The following is a 12,066-nucleotide window of genomic DNA, read 5'->3' as shown; positions in this document are numbered from 1 at the left end:
TAATTAGCACGACCTATTAAACATCGTTTCTTAACAGCGATGTCCTAACAGACTTCTCACACACTTTCAAGTGCTGTTGTTTCAAGCTTTAGTGTTCAGCCACGCAATTCCTTGAAGGTTTGGACCCCTCAAAAATTATCTCTCCCGCAAAAGTCCAAAATACAAAACCTCTGTTTCTTGTATTTGTTGTTTTTAACTTCAAAAATGTTTTGCCATGTGGTTCTTGCAAATAAAGACTACAGTTACAGTTTTCTTTCACTCACCTCATATATTCATTCCCCAAAGCTCAATTCAGTCATCTTATACTGTAAACCAATATTTGCAGATATAAGTTTTCCTTCAAACTATATCTTAAAAACAATGTGTTTTACCCTACTGAGCACCAGCAGGGTACAGGTAACCAAAGAGTTTTCTGCTTTTCTAACGGATCAAGTGATTTACACTTGTCCACAAGTGAAATAGTGCAGAGCACACAAGACAAAAGAATGGAGACACTTCTTCCCCGTTAGGTCAGTGTTAACAGTTCCCCCATTTGTGCTTGCTTCCCACTACAGCTTTTTAAAAACAACAACTCTGATTTAAAAGGAGGATGGGGTGGATGGAAATAAGAGACAATGTGGATGTAATTGCTACAAGTTCTATGGGAGTCATGCTTCCAATAAACATCTGCCTTGTACGATTTCAGCAAGAACAACCCAAACCAAATCATCCTGATTTTACTTAAACTGGAACTTAGAACAGTTTATTTTGAACTACCTTAACAAAAAAAGGCTGGGAAGGCATGAAACTTCACTTGTTTTTAAATGGAGCGTGAGAAGTGATAGAAAGGAAAACCAAAAGGTAATGGTGGCTTGCAGCAGAATTCTGAATTTCTGTATTCAGCATGTTTAGTACCACAGCTTTATGGTAAATGTTTGAGAAAGCAGATCCCTTTTTACTGTTTGTTTGTTTGCTCCACAAAGCTCTTGCTACTGCTGGAGTTAACCAGTTTGTCTACTCCACAGTAAAAATCACCTTCCACTTCCACATAGAAACAGAAATTCCTCACAAGAATCCTGCATTAGAGTTGGTCTTTGTCTCAAGGTTGCACCTGTGACAATTTTCACTCTATGCACAAAAACGGGAAGCATTTATTTTCATTACCAGAGATAGAAAACTCCTACGGGAACCACATCATTGTGAACAAACTAATTTTTATGAGTCCTTGTACTATTGAAGGGAGCGGGAAGGAATGGGCCAAAGTGGGAGCAGAGGAGCAAAGTGGGAACTGGTTTCACTGCAGCTGCTCTGACTTGGTGCAGCACATCCCTTCTCCTTTCAGCTCAGCTCCACATCTGCTCTCCTCCTTGTGCCATGCCTGGTACTTACATGACCCCCACCCTGTTTTACCAGCTTTCACCCCGCTCAAATCCCTTCGCAGGCCACTTAATTCACTACATGGCAAGAAAATAAAAAAAAGCAATCCAGATTTTGTTTGTTTAAAAATATATATATTAAAAAATAAATAAAGCATGAACCATGCACGTTTTATTCTTCTTTTGTGTGTTTAACTGTATCAGGAAAGATTCCATCAAACTCCGTAGGCAGAATAAAGAAGTGATAAGAGTGGAGAAACTGGGAACAAGGCCTTCCTATTTGGGTAGCTGCCTGCTGGTCTGTTCTGCTGGCAGCCTTGCAGCTGCAGCCAGGGAAATCGAACCACTTTCTTACTGAAGCAGCTACCCAAACAGGCTCCTGCTTGCGGGGTCAGACAAATGCCAGCAGCAGCACAGGGCAGGACAGGCAGCACATGCAGCAGGGGAAGGTGGGACAGAAGCACAGGATCAGGACAGCCCAACGTTGAATCACCCATCTGGTTTTACTCCTTAAGGCTAAACAATAAATAAATGTTAGATGCTGGGGTTTAGGGAGGAAAATAAATAAATAAATAAAAACAGGATATGGAAAATTGTTTACACTATCATTATTTAGGAGCAAAAAAAAAAAAAAAAAAAAAGTAGAGAAAAAGCAAATTCTAGCCTAGAGATATTGATAAGATGAATATCAGAGTCAGAAATGAGAAGTTACCAGAAAGATACAGCACTGACTGACAAGTTATTAGCAAATTACAGAGAAACATTTAGTGAGAAGAAAAATTAAAGTGTCTTGCACACTGCGAGTACTAAGGCCCCTCAAAAAGCATAGGCACTCCCTGTCAGAAGCTGTGAGGGCCTTCTAGTACATGTACCAGAAGCTGTGTACCTGCACCTAGGGCAACACCATGTGTTAGAATGCAAGAACAGTGCTGCCCTTCCGCTGCTGTCAGCTGGGTGGAATCCCTCTCAGAGGTGACCAAGGGCTCAACTGTTCACCTGGAGGGCACTGCTCCCAGGTCTGTACAAGAGCCAGCACCCCTCTGCTCACCCTGTGCCTCTGGCTGTGCTCCTCCTGTAACCTACAGACACCGTGGTCTGCCAGTTTCCACCTTTGCCAGCACTGGCTCAGCACCACAAGCATCACAGATACCTCAGCAGGAAACCGTGGGGAAAGGAGCTCTGCAAGGCTGCTGCAGCCGCCCGCCCCAGCATAAGGCTTCCATCCTGCCAGTTCCATGGGATTCATTCTACTTGAACATAGGCAGTATTCCCACAGATTATTTATTTATTTAAAAGACTCAAAATGAAGCTCTGGGATTTTCTGCAGCTGGGTTTACAGCCCCAAAAGCTTAGTTTTCCTCTCAGAAAGCCTATTTTACCATTTCCTGCTCTGAAGGAGCCTCAGGGACTCACTCCGATGGAATCAGTCCAGAAAGGCCATCAGGACATCATTCCGTAGCTCTGCTGTAACCTAGACAATCCTCTTCTCCGCTGTTTCATTTTAAAGAGCTGGAACAATACATACATTTCCAGTGGCACCCAGGAGCTAACAATACACATTCAGTGATGCTAAAATAACTTTATTACTAAGATAAAAAAAACTCAGGTAAATTGAGATATAACAATATGTGGACAAGACAGTAATTACAGTGCTGAGAATAGGGAAAGAAACATGTTTGGTCCTGTTTTTGTCTGCCACCTGCATCCTAAACATTAAAATAATTTGCTGCTGTAGGAAACTGACTTATACTGCATGAGCCTCAGTGGCAAATAACACTTGGAAGGGTGTTATGCCTGTGGTAATTGTCAGGTATGCATTGGCTGTCAACATTAACTGTAGTGGCTAAAGTGCAATTATTATGCATAGTTGAGGCACTGATGAAGTATCTTCTAATTTTTGGCAGATAACTGGAGGACAACAGCAGGGACAGCAGCGGTGAGATAGTAGGGAGACAATAAGTAAAACGTCAGAACAGAGATGGATGCAGCCCCACTGGTTATTGCTGGAACTATACCTGAAAAGAATCAACTTGAATTAGAAGGAAAATTGAGCAGCAGGTATGAAAAAGGGAGACCTTCCTCCTCGGTGGCTTATGTTCAAGGAAGAAACAAATAAAAACAGCAGAAGGAAAAGCCAGAGAAATGGAGGCTCTCTTGTGTTTTGGACACTTTAATACTACAAAAACAACTATCAGTTTTTAAAGCCCTCAGGAGACCATACACAGAGCTCACTCTGGAATAAAAATGAAAAGGTGCCAGCAGAACTCAGCATTTCAGGCTCTTTATCACCACCAGCACAAACCTGTTATACTTAAATAGCATTTTTTACTATCAAATCATCTGACAAGCTTACAACTAGTAAGTTTTTCCAGTCCTGGCCAATTTAAGAGGCCAGAGAGTCCAGAATGTCCCTGTAATGTAAAGTATTTATACACCATGTCTGTGGTCACACATTAAAAAAGCAGCAAAGATCCCAGCAGCTCCTCTCAGTGAAGGGCAGTGAGCTGCAATATTCACAGCACAAATCAATCCTTTGCTCCTTCATTCCAAATACCAATTTCTCTTCCCACCTATCCAGTTCATCTTCTGCCTCATTTAATGGCTCAGCTCCTTTTTCGCTAGCCATAAAAAAAAAGCATCTGACGCTTCCTTGTTTCTCCTACAAGCAGCTTCAATGTGCTCTGGATGTGAAAAGCAAGCCTGCAGTCTTGCAACCTCAACAACTTCATAATACACAGGATAAATAACAGCATTTATACTGCCATAGCTGGATTTTGGAGGCAACACAATGACTGGTTGTCCTTCTCTTGGTATTAAACATACACTTCAGCTCTATTCTCTGTTTCAGCTCTTACGAGGAGTGCAACACTAGCATGGTGGCTTACCATCTTTTAAAAGAGTTAAAAATTCAATGATAGTGTTGCTGATGAGAAGGAATAGTGGTGAGAGGAGACATTTACAGAGGAGAAAAAAAAAATGAAATAGATAAAAAATGAAATAGATGATAGAAGCTGGGAATAGGGTGACTTAAAAACAGGAGAAAGATCTTAAAATGCAATGAGAGAGTGAGGAGAAGCAGAAAAGTCAGGAGAAGCTTTAAAACCACAATTTAAAAGTTCTTTAATGTTAAGGAAATTTTGACTTCTACAGTCCTTTGAATGGAGAAAAGCATGTAATTATTTTTAGCAGAGTTTTTGTTCCTCATTCCATTCCTCTTCTCTTCATAAATGGAGTAAAAAATAGCTTCCAATTTTAAAGATACAATTGCACTTAATTAATTTTAAGCTGGCACTTGGTCCTAACGGGATGCTCTTCTTATTTACAACATTATCTATATTGCTGTATCCATATAGGCAAGATGTTGTATGTCAGAAGCAATGGGCTGCTTCTCCACTTCTACTTTACTAAGTGGGAGGAAATTGAGCAGAGCCACTAGCAAAGACTTTTTTTCCATGTCAGGAGAAGGCAGAACAGCAAGTTGAAACCAGAAATGGATTCAGGGTGGAGAATTTTTGATACATCTAAAATTGAATAATTAGTTTCCTGTGAACGAGTTATTGTGATAATGAGTGTAATTACTCAGTAAGTTCTTATACTAGTACCTTTCTATATTTATTCTAGTGAACAAAAGAAAAGAGCCATTAACTAATGTAGCCTGTAGCAGGAGTGTTTGCCAGTCAGGAAGAGGACACTTAAGGCTAAAATTATGTCTCACACATTCTAGTCTACTTTTTTTGTAAATATCTCGGAATAAAATGTTACTAACTGGGAATGAGAGATCTTGTTGACTTACGATTTTTATTTTTTTAAATCCAACCTAGAATAAATCTAACAGATGTTAGAGAAAAAATGCAAGCAAACATTGGTTGAACATTGGTTGAATTTGTTCTTGTGCAGTTCCACATTACTAACATTAAGAATTACGTAAAAGAAGCAGACAACCTGTTAGTCTTTTATTTAAAACAAACAAAGCAGAAAGCATAGCAAGAACCTACCTTTTCTTCTTGAACGACGATGACAAAATGTTGTCCTGAATTGCCTTACATTTTGTATCCAGTTCAAACTGGTAAATTCCATCTTTATTAGCAGTTGTTCTGTTAAAAAGGTGGAGCAGGAAAAAAGCAACATATTTTTAAAAAGAGTATATTCTGGCAGAGCTGCTGCATTTTCTTTGCTCTGACGATAAGATGAATAACTGTTGATTTGGCTGAAAGCATTACCGAAGGAATTTTATTCACTTCTACTGTGAAGCTCTTGTATAAAGGTAAGCTGTGCTGCTAGTGACTACAATGTATTTGATTCTTTAAAGAAACTCTGTTTTATAGAATGAATTGTATTTTCTGCTTTACACGGTAATCAGAAAAATGTAATTAAAAAATAAATGAAACAGGAAGCCTCTTGAACATTACAAAGATACTTAAAATATTCCTATTTAAATCATTCCATCAGATGTGGTTTCCTAATGCTGTTGATGAACTGCGATACTCAAAACCAATATAATATACATAGGAAACCTCAGGTGAGGTTGATCTTTTTACTTGGACTTTAATTCCTTGACTTGAGATTAATACTTACTCCCTTGTTTACTCTTTATTTACACAGAGAGAATAAATGTTTGTAAAAGGAACCAATGCATGTGCCAGACAGTGATCTTTAACTCCTGTTGCCTCATTTTCACCAAAATCCTGTGTGGTCCTTGTGCTCTTGCAGTCCTACTAGAAGACTGAGCTATAAATTAGCAAATGACTGTAATACCAAGCTTTTATTCAGTTCACCTCAGTTCACCATGTATCTAGGTTTTAACTGGTATAATCACCCCCTTCTTTCAAACATCTATTGAGTGTATTGTCGCTTATCATTAAGTTCTTTCCTCCATCATTTCTACATTCACTGTTCCTCACCACCTCCACACCACACCTGCCTCACTACTTACAGAGCGCTTGGATACTGTGGCCTGTTTCCCAAACCAGAACTAGAAATGCAGGTGACACAGATGCTCTCATTCATGCCCGGGTGTGAGCTGCAGCACCGAACAGAGCCCGTTCCTAGAAGCACAAAGGTCATCTTGCTTCATACACAATACAGTCTGCTTCTGCATAATCATTCTTTTACTAACAAGGATCAAAACTCATCATCTTCACTGCTAGAACACTGAGACTACAGATCCACAAGATTTCTGACAAGCAGCTCTTACTTGGGAAAGATGCCATTTCAAGTCACAGAACGACTGAGGAGGACAGGGCCCTCTGGGCCCACGAGGCCCAGCCTTTGCTGCAGCAGGGCCACCCAGATCAGGTGCCCAGGCCATGTCCAGGTGACTTCTGAAGATCTCCAAAGGAGACCCCACACACAGCCCCTGGGTACCTGTGCCAGTGCTCCGGCACACACACACAGCACAGAGTGCTCCTGGGGTTCAGGGGGAACCTCCTGTGTGCCAGCTCATGACCATTGCCTTTTGTTACACCATTGGGTGTCTCTGGAAAGAGCCTGGTTTTATCTTATGTACACCCTCTTGGTAGGTATTTGTACACTTTGATGAGCTCCTCCTGTACATACTCTTCGTAAACAATTAAGATCTTAAATGGGAAGCAGTCTGACTGAAGAAGAAAGACCAGAACAAATATTTGTTTATTCTGGTACTAAACTGTCTGGCATTTTCATAGCTGTGACAAGGGAGGAAACGTAATAAAGCACCTTTTCTTCTCATTTCATTGCCCGTAATTTTCCATAAACAAGGAGAAATTCAGCCATGAAGTGTGCTGCAGAGAGAGATCAGCTCTCAGCATCTTTCCACCATCAAGGAACTCTTCCCAACGTACACCCAGTGCCCCCAAGGAACGTTGCAGTCTGCACGTCCCTTGTTGAGGGGAATGGTAAGAACACAATGTAAACCCCTGTCCTTTCAATTCTGCAGAGGCTGTAACAGACAGTAACAGCTGGCACTACCTGCTGAGAGCTCCACTGCCGATTTCGCATCCAGCTTCTTATCTAATTATTTTTCAACGGATGACATACAAATGTGAAGGCAGAAGGCTCTCAAAGTACACAGTTCAGAGGGTCAGGCGCACAGCTCCACAGCTCTGACACAGTAAGTGACAGCAGATGCCCTCCTTACAACCCAGGTACACAAGGTTTACTGCAGCTTGGCCCAAGTGTTTTGTACAGACAGAAGCAGCAGGTGGACCTGTTCCCAAACAACTTCAGTTGGTACTAAATCATGTTTCCTCTGCCATGATTCTAAGTAAGCTGAAAACAACCCTTCTGAAGGTGCAGTTTAAACAAAATAGCTACAAGCAAAGCTTAGCTGTATAAAAAGTATCTTAAGAAAAACAACAACAAAAAAGATTATTATAATAAATCAAGTGCACGTTACTGATGCAAATGGTCTTTTAAGGCAGCTGAGGAATTGAGACATGAGATGCTGGCTGGACAAGTGGCTGCAGCCCTCCTGGGCCGCAGCTGGGCTGAGGAGAGGCCTCCAGCACAGGGTGCTGGGCTGGCAAGAGTTGGCTGGCAGCTGCACCCAGATCACTGCCGGGGCACCTGCAGGCATAGCCGGAGGACAACCAGCCTGCCACAAGCAGGATTCTGCTCTGCGCAGGGACTCACTACAAGATCCTTACAGCTTCCTGGTAATTTATGTCCTGAGGTCAGCGGAGGCGGTGAATAACATTCTCTCAACCAAATAAAAGCTTTAATCAACAGACTTCTAACATTTAGAATTCATAGTGCTGCGATCAACTGAAGCGAGTTGCCTCGTTTATTTCATGTGTAATTGTTTTTTATGCACACATTTACAAGACTTGAAACATTCAAGAAGGAAGAAGTCAGATAAAAAAAAAAAAAGAATGATCAAAATAAATTACAGTTCCACTTTTTTTCATTAAATCAGTTTTAAAGCCATCAGTGGGAGGAAAAGCAATAAGGAGCCTTCCCTTTTCACAGCCCATACAAAGATTGGTGAAAATGACCCCAACATGATTTTTCACCCAAAGTCTTTATCCATACAAAGCAGGCAGAAGAGAGATCACCAAAATGCTTCTTCTGTGCATTCTTCCCTATAAAATTTACCCGACAGTCTTTATATGGTGCAAAAAGATACATAAATAAAGCTATTTTTCCAAGACACACAAAACAACGACTTCTTCCAGTAAAGGTGAAGTTTCTGAATTCCTTTTTCATCGTTAGAGAGGCTTCTGCTTCACGAGTAGAAAGTTTTTGCATTCAAACATACAGGGGTGTGCAAGCGGCATTCCAGACTTCTCCTGCATTATTCATAGTAGAGTTATGCAGACATCAGACTCAGATTAGATTTCTCATCACTTTGGACAGTCATGCTAGGCAACATTTATCACTAAATGAATTAATCTAGAGGATGACAGTCTCGGTACAATACTGAGAACTACACTACAACTTCTTCAGTGCAACCAGATAACGTGCCTCACAGGTTGGTGACGTGCTGCTCATTTTATGAACTCTTAAACTAAATGACAACTTGACGTGAAAACCACGTTATATTCTGTTGGCTTCAATATGCAAAACAGACAAAATGGCCATTTCTGCCAAAATCCCCTTATACTGCTAGATGTTCTCAAAGCCAACTTTACTGACCCAAATATGAAAGAAGGCTTTTCTTTTCTTTTCTTTTTTAATCACATACTAACAGCTTGAGAGCGACATCCTTCCTATGGCAGTTCTAGGTACTCAGAAAGTACACCATCTGTACTTTAATAAAGCCACAGTACGTTAAGATCATATGCCGTATTTATCAGCATGTTGTTATTCTATATTTTACTCACAGTAGGACAACATACAACATTTCCTTAAACTGCAAAAATCTGTAAGACATGGATTGCACCCACTTCCATGCAGTAACAGACTTCAGATGGAGCCTAGGTCCTGAGAGAGTCACTTGACACAAATGAAATAGAAGTTTCTAGAAAAATCAATGGGAAATGAATTGTCCATGGTGAATAACCCCAGTGTGGCCAGCTCAAGAAGAACCTGTCTTCCCCTGGGACAGTGGTGATAAAAAATGAAAGAAAATAGGAAATTAGGAGAAGAACAGTTCAGATCACCCCATTTGTAGTCATGTTCTAGCAAGTGGACTGGAGAAGCAGGTTGTTCCAGGATACCCTTAGAAACTGCAAAACTGCAAGGGAAGTGCAGAGTCCATTTTGCTGTGCCTATAGCATTCAGTCCTGAGACTAGAAGGAGCCTTAGTGCAGGTACCTCCATTAACATGGAATCTGAGGGGAGTGGTGACACAGCAAGAAAAAGAAAAGGGAAGCCCTTTAAAAACAAATTCATCCCTCCCCCCCTCGCCAAAAAACAAACAAACAAAACAAAAACAAAAACCCACAACAATCAGAGTAGGAAAATGGATGGATGGAAAAAGGATGGGAAAAAAAAAAGGTGGACAGTAGGAAAAAATAGGGGAAAAATCGGAAGCATAGTGCTGAGAATTATAGTGTAACAAAGATATGCCCTGGGCTGAAAGGCCAGTCCTCTAAAAACCCTACAAAAAGAGTTGTAAAAATTGAAAGAATGTGGGATGAGATTTTCTGAAGACTTTAAGAGCAGACCGATCGGCAGCACTGGAAGCAACAAGAATTTCACCCCTAGTTTCAGAGGGAGATAAGACCATGTTCAACATCAGATGAAATTCCCACTAACCAGCTTTGTTTACTCCTTGCCCAGCAGAACCACTCTGTCTTTCCATTCTTTTCTCCCTAAAACAGCACAGAACCTCTTAACTGTGTTCCAGTTGAGCTTCTCCATCTAAACAGGAAGATTTCTGCATGCAAACTGTACATTTATATCCTTCTGGCATCACACAACACTATACAGATTGTGAATTCCTGCTGACTTACTTTCTCCCTTGAAGAGATTCATTTATATTTGAATCCATACTCAACTAGTTGAATACTAGTCATCAAAAACCTGTAACCCACGCTTCCCTCGGAATGTTGCTTTTTGTTGCTATCTTTGACACCACATCAAATGAATCAGATTATAAGAATACAGCGATGCTTTTAAGGTTCACAACACCTTGATTAATAAGGCAATACACCATTTAAATCCGTGGTGAAATGGACTATAAAAATGGCTCTATCAAGCCATAGGAGTAAGAATTTGTCTTGTAACATTAATCACAGTAACTGTGAAAGAGACCAATCCTACTATCCTCGTTCAAGTTCCCAGAGGTTTTGCTTATCTAAGGAATGCTAAATCAGCTCTTTAAGACAAGCTGCATTCTGAAATTATTTGGTAGACCTTCAGTGCATTCACCAGCATTATACATAACATCAGATATTTTTTTATTTATAAAATCCATTAACTGCATGGCATACAACATGACAAGCAATATCCAGACTCTCATAGTAGGTAAAGTGAAAAAAATAAGGTACTTACACCAAAATGATGTTACAACAGTGTGTGATAGACAGAATGACAGAGCAGTTTCACTTGGACCAAGGAAAAAGAACAGAAAAAGGCTGGGAAACCTTTCACTGTTGTCAGAACATAAATATGTCCTGGCAGCAGCTTTCAAGCGAACACCTATTCATTTAGACAGAACTAATACATGAGGCACGCATTAGAAACGTGCTCTTAAAATATGTCTGCATGCATCACTTGGAAATGAGGGGAATGAATACTAAGACAGCAGTAAAATTAGTAAAGGGCCACCAATGCTGACTAATCTGAACTGTAGCAAATTGTTTGTGCAACACACTACGCTACTGTTTATAATCTCCATAATAGTCTGCCTCTTCTTCCCTTTCTGCCTGCCAGAATGCAATATTTTGACAGGAGACAGAATGTACAGGTCTCTGTAGCATAGTTAATTAGGAATAGTTGTTTATTCCCTAGGCCTGCATCAAGATCTGCTGCTGAGGGAGGAATTGGAGAAATGAGAATTGCGAAACACTGTATCAATACTAACTTGTTTACTCATAGCTCCTCAATCACTTCCTCCCCCTGCTCAATTACCACAACAGTCTCCACACTGCGCTTGCCTTGAACCTGCAAAGACAGAGTAAGCTAGGCAAATAGTAAGCAAATGCCCTAAAATAAGCAATAAATAACACTGCCTTGTTATTATCTGTATCTAAAATGTATACACATGGTGCTTGAGAAGACTATTTTCACCTTCCCTGTAAGCAGCTGGCATTATTTATCTGCTCTACGTGCCACAGTATGAAAGGAGTTGGAATTTCAGGTTTAACATAACGCACTCTGAGCTTCATGACAGAGACAGTACTACTCAGATCCTCTTATCACAGACATCCTCCCCTGAACAGCACTAGCAGCCCTGAGCCTTCTGTTTCGCTGTTGATGCTGATATGACACAAACACGTATGCTATCGCAAACGGAGGCAGATTGAGAGAACCAAGTGCCTAAAGGTGAGACAAGTGCAGGACTGCTCCTTCTGGTTGCGCTGCTGGCTTACGCAAGTTTAAGCCGTGCTTGTAGTTACAGCTTAAAATATGAGAAGATGGTATAAGGCACAGACACAACGATCTGCCAGAGAACAACGATACTGCAAAATAAATGATACTGCTCACATGGAGAAATCTGGGGACTACTAAAGAAACCTTGTTAACAATGGTTGTGTTTTCAGTAAGAAACCCTTCTATAACAAATACAGACCATGAAATAAGCCCGAGTCAAAAACTGGCAATCATACTGTAGAAGCAGTCACATTGT

General features: G+C 40.6%; 1 protein-coding gene across 7 annotated transcripts in view; it reads right to left on the bottom strand.

Annotated features, from left to right (window-relative positions):
- Positions 1-12,066, bottom strand: part of ST8SIA6 (ST8 alpha-N-acetyl-neuraminide alpha-2,8-sialyltransferase 6) — a 63,553-nt gene that overhangs the window by 30,127 nt on the left and 21,360 nt on the right. For 4 of the 7 annotated variants that reach the window (XM_046919589.1, NM_001396567.1, NM_001396568.1 and 1 more), the window contains one exon: positions 5,351-5,449. The exons of 2 other annotated variants lie outside the window; for them this stretch is intronic. In XM_046919589.1, the coding sequence (XP_046775545.1) occupies positions 5,351-5,449 (99 nt within the window). Of the gene's footprint in view, positions 1-5,350; positions 5,450-6,288; positions 6,436-12,066 lie in introns of those variants that run through there. One more of the 7 variants, XM_046919582.1, reaches the window with a different exon arrangement.

The sequence above is a fragment of the Gallus gallus genome, chromosome 2 (assembly GCF_016699485.2).
Source record: "Gallus gallus isolate bGalGal1 chromosome 2, bGalGal1.mat.broiler.GRCg7b, whole genome shotgun sequence".
Classification (NCBI taxonomy): Eukaryota; Metazoa; Chordata; class Aves; order Galliformes; family Phasianidae; genus Gallus; species Gallus gallus.
Note: the sequence above shows the minus strand (reverse complement) of the source record. Positions and strands in the feature narration are given on the sequence as shown.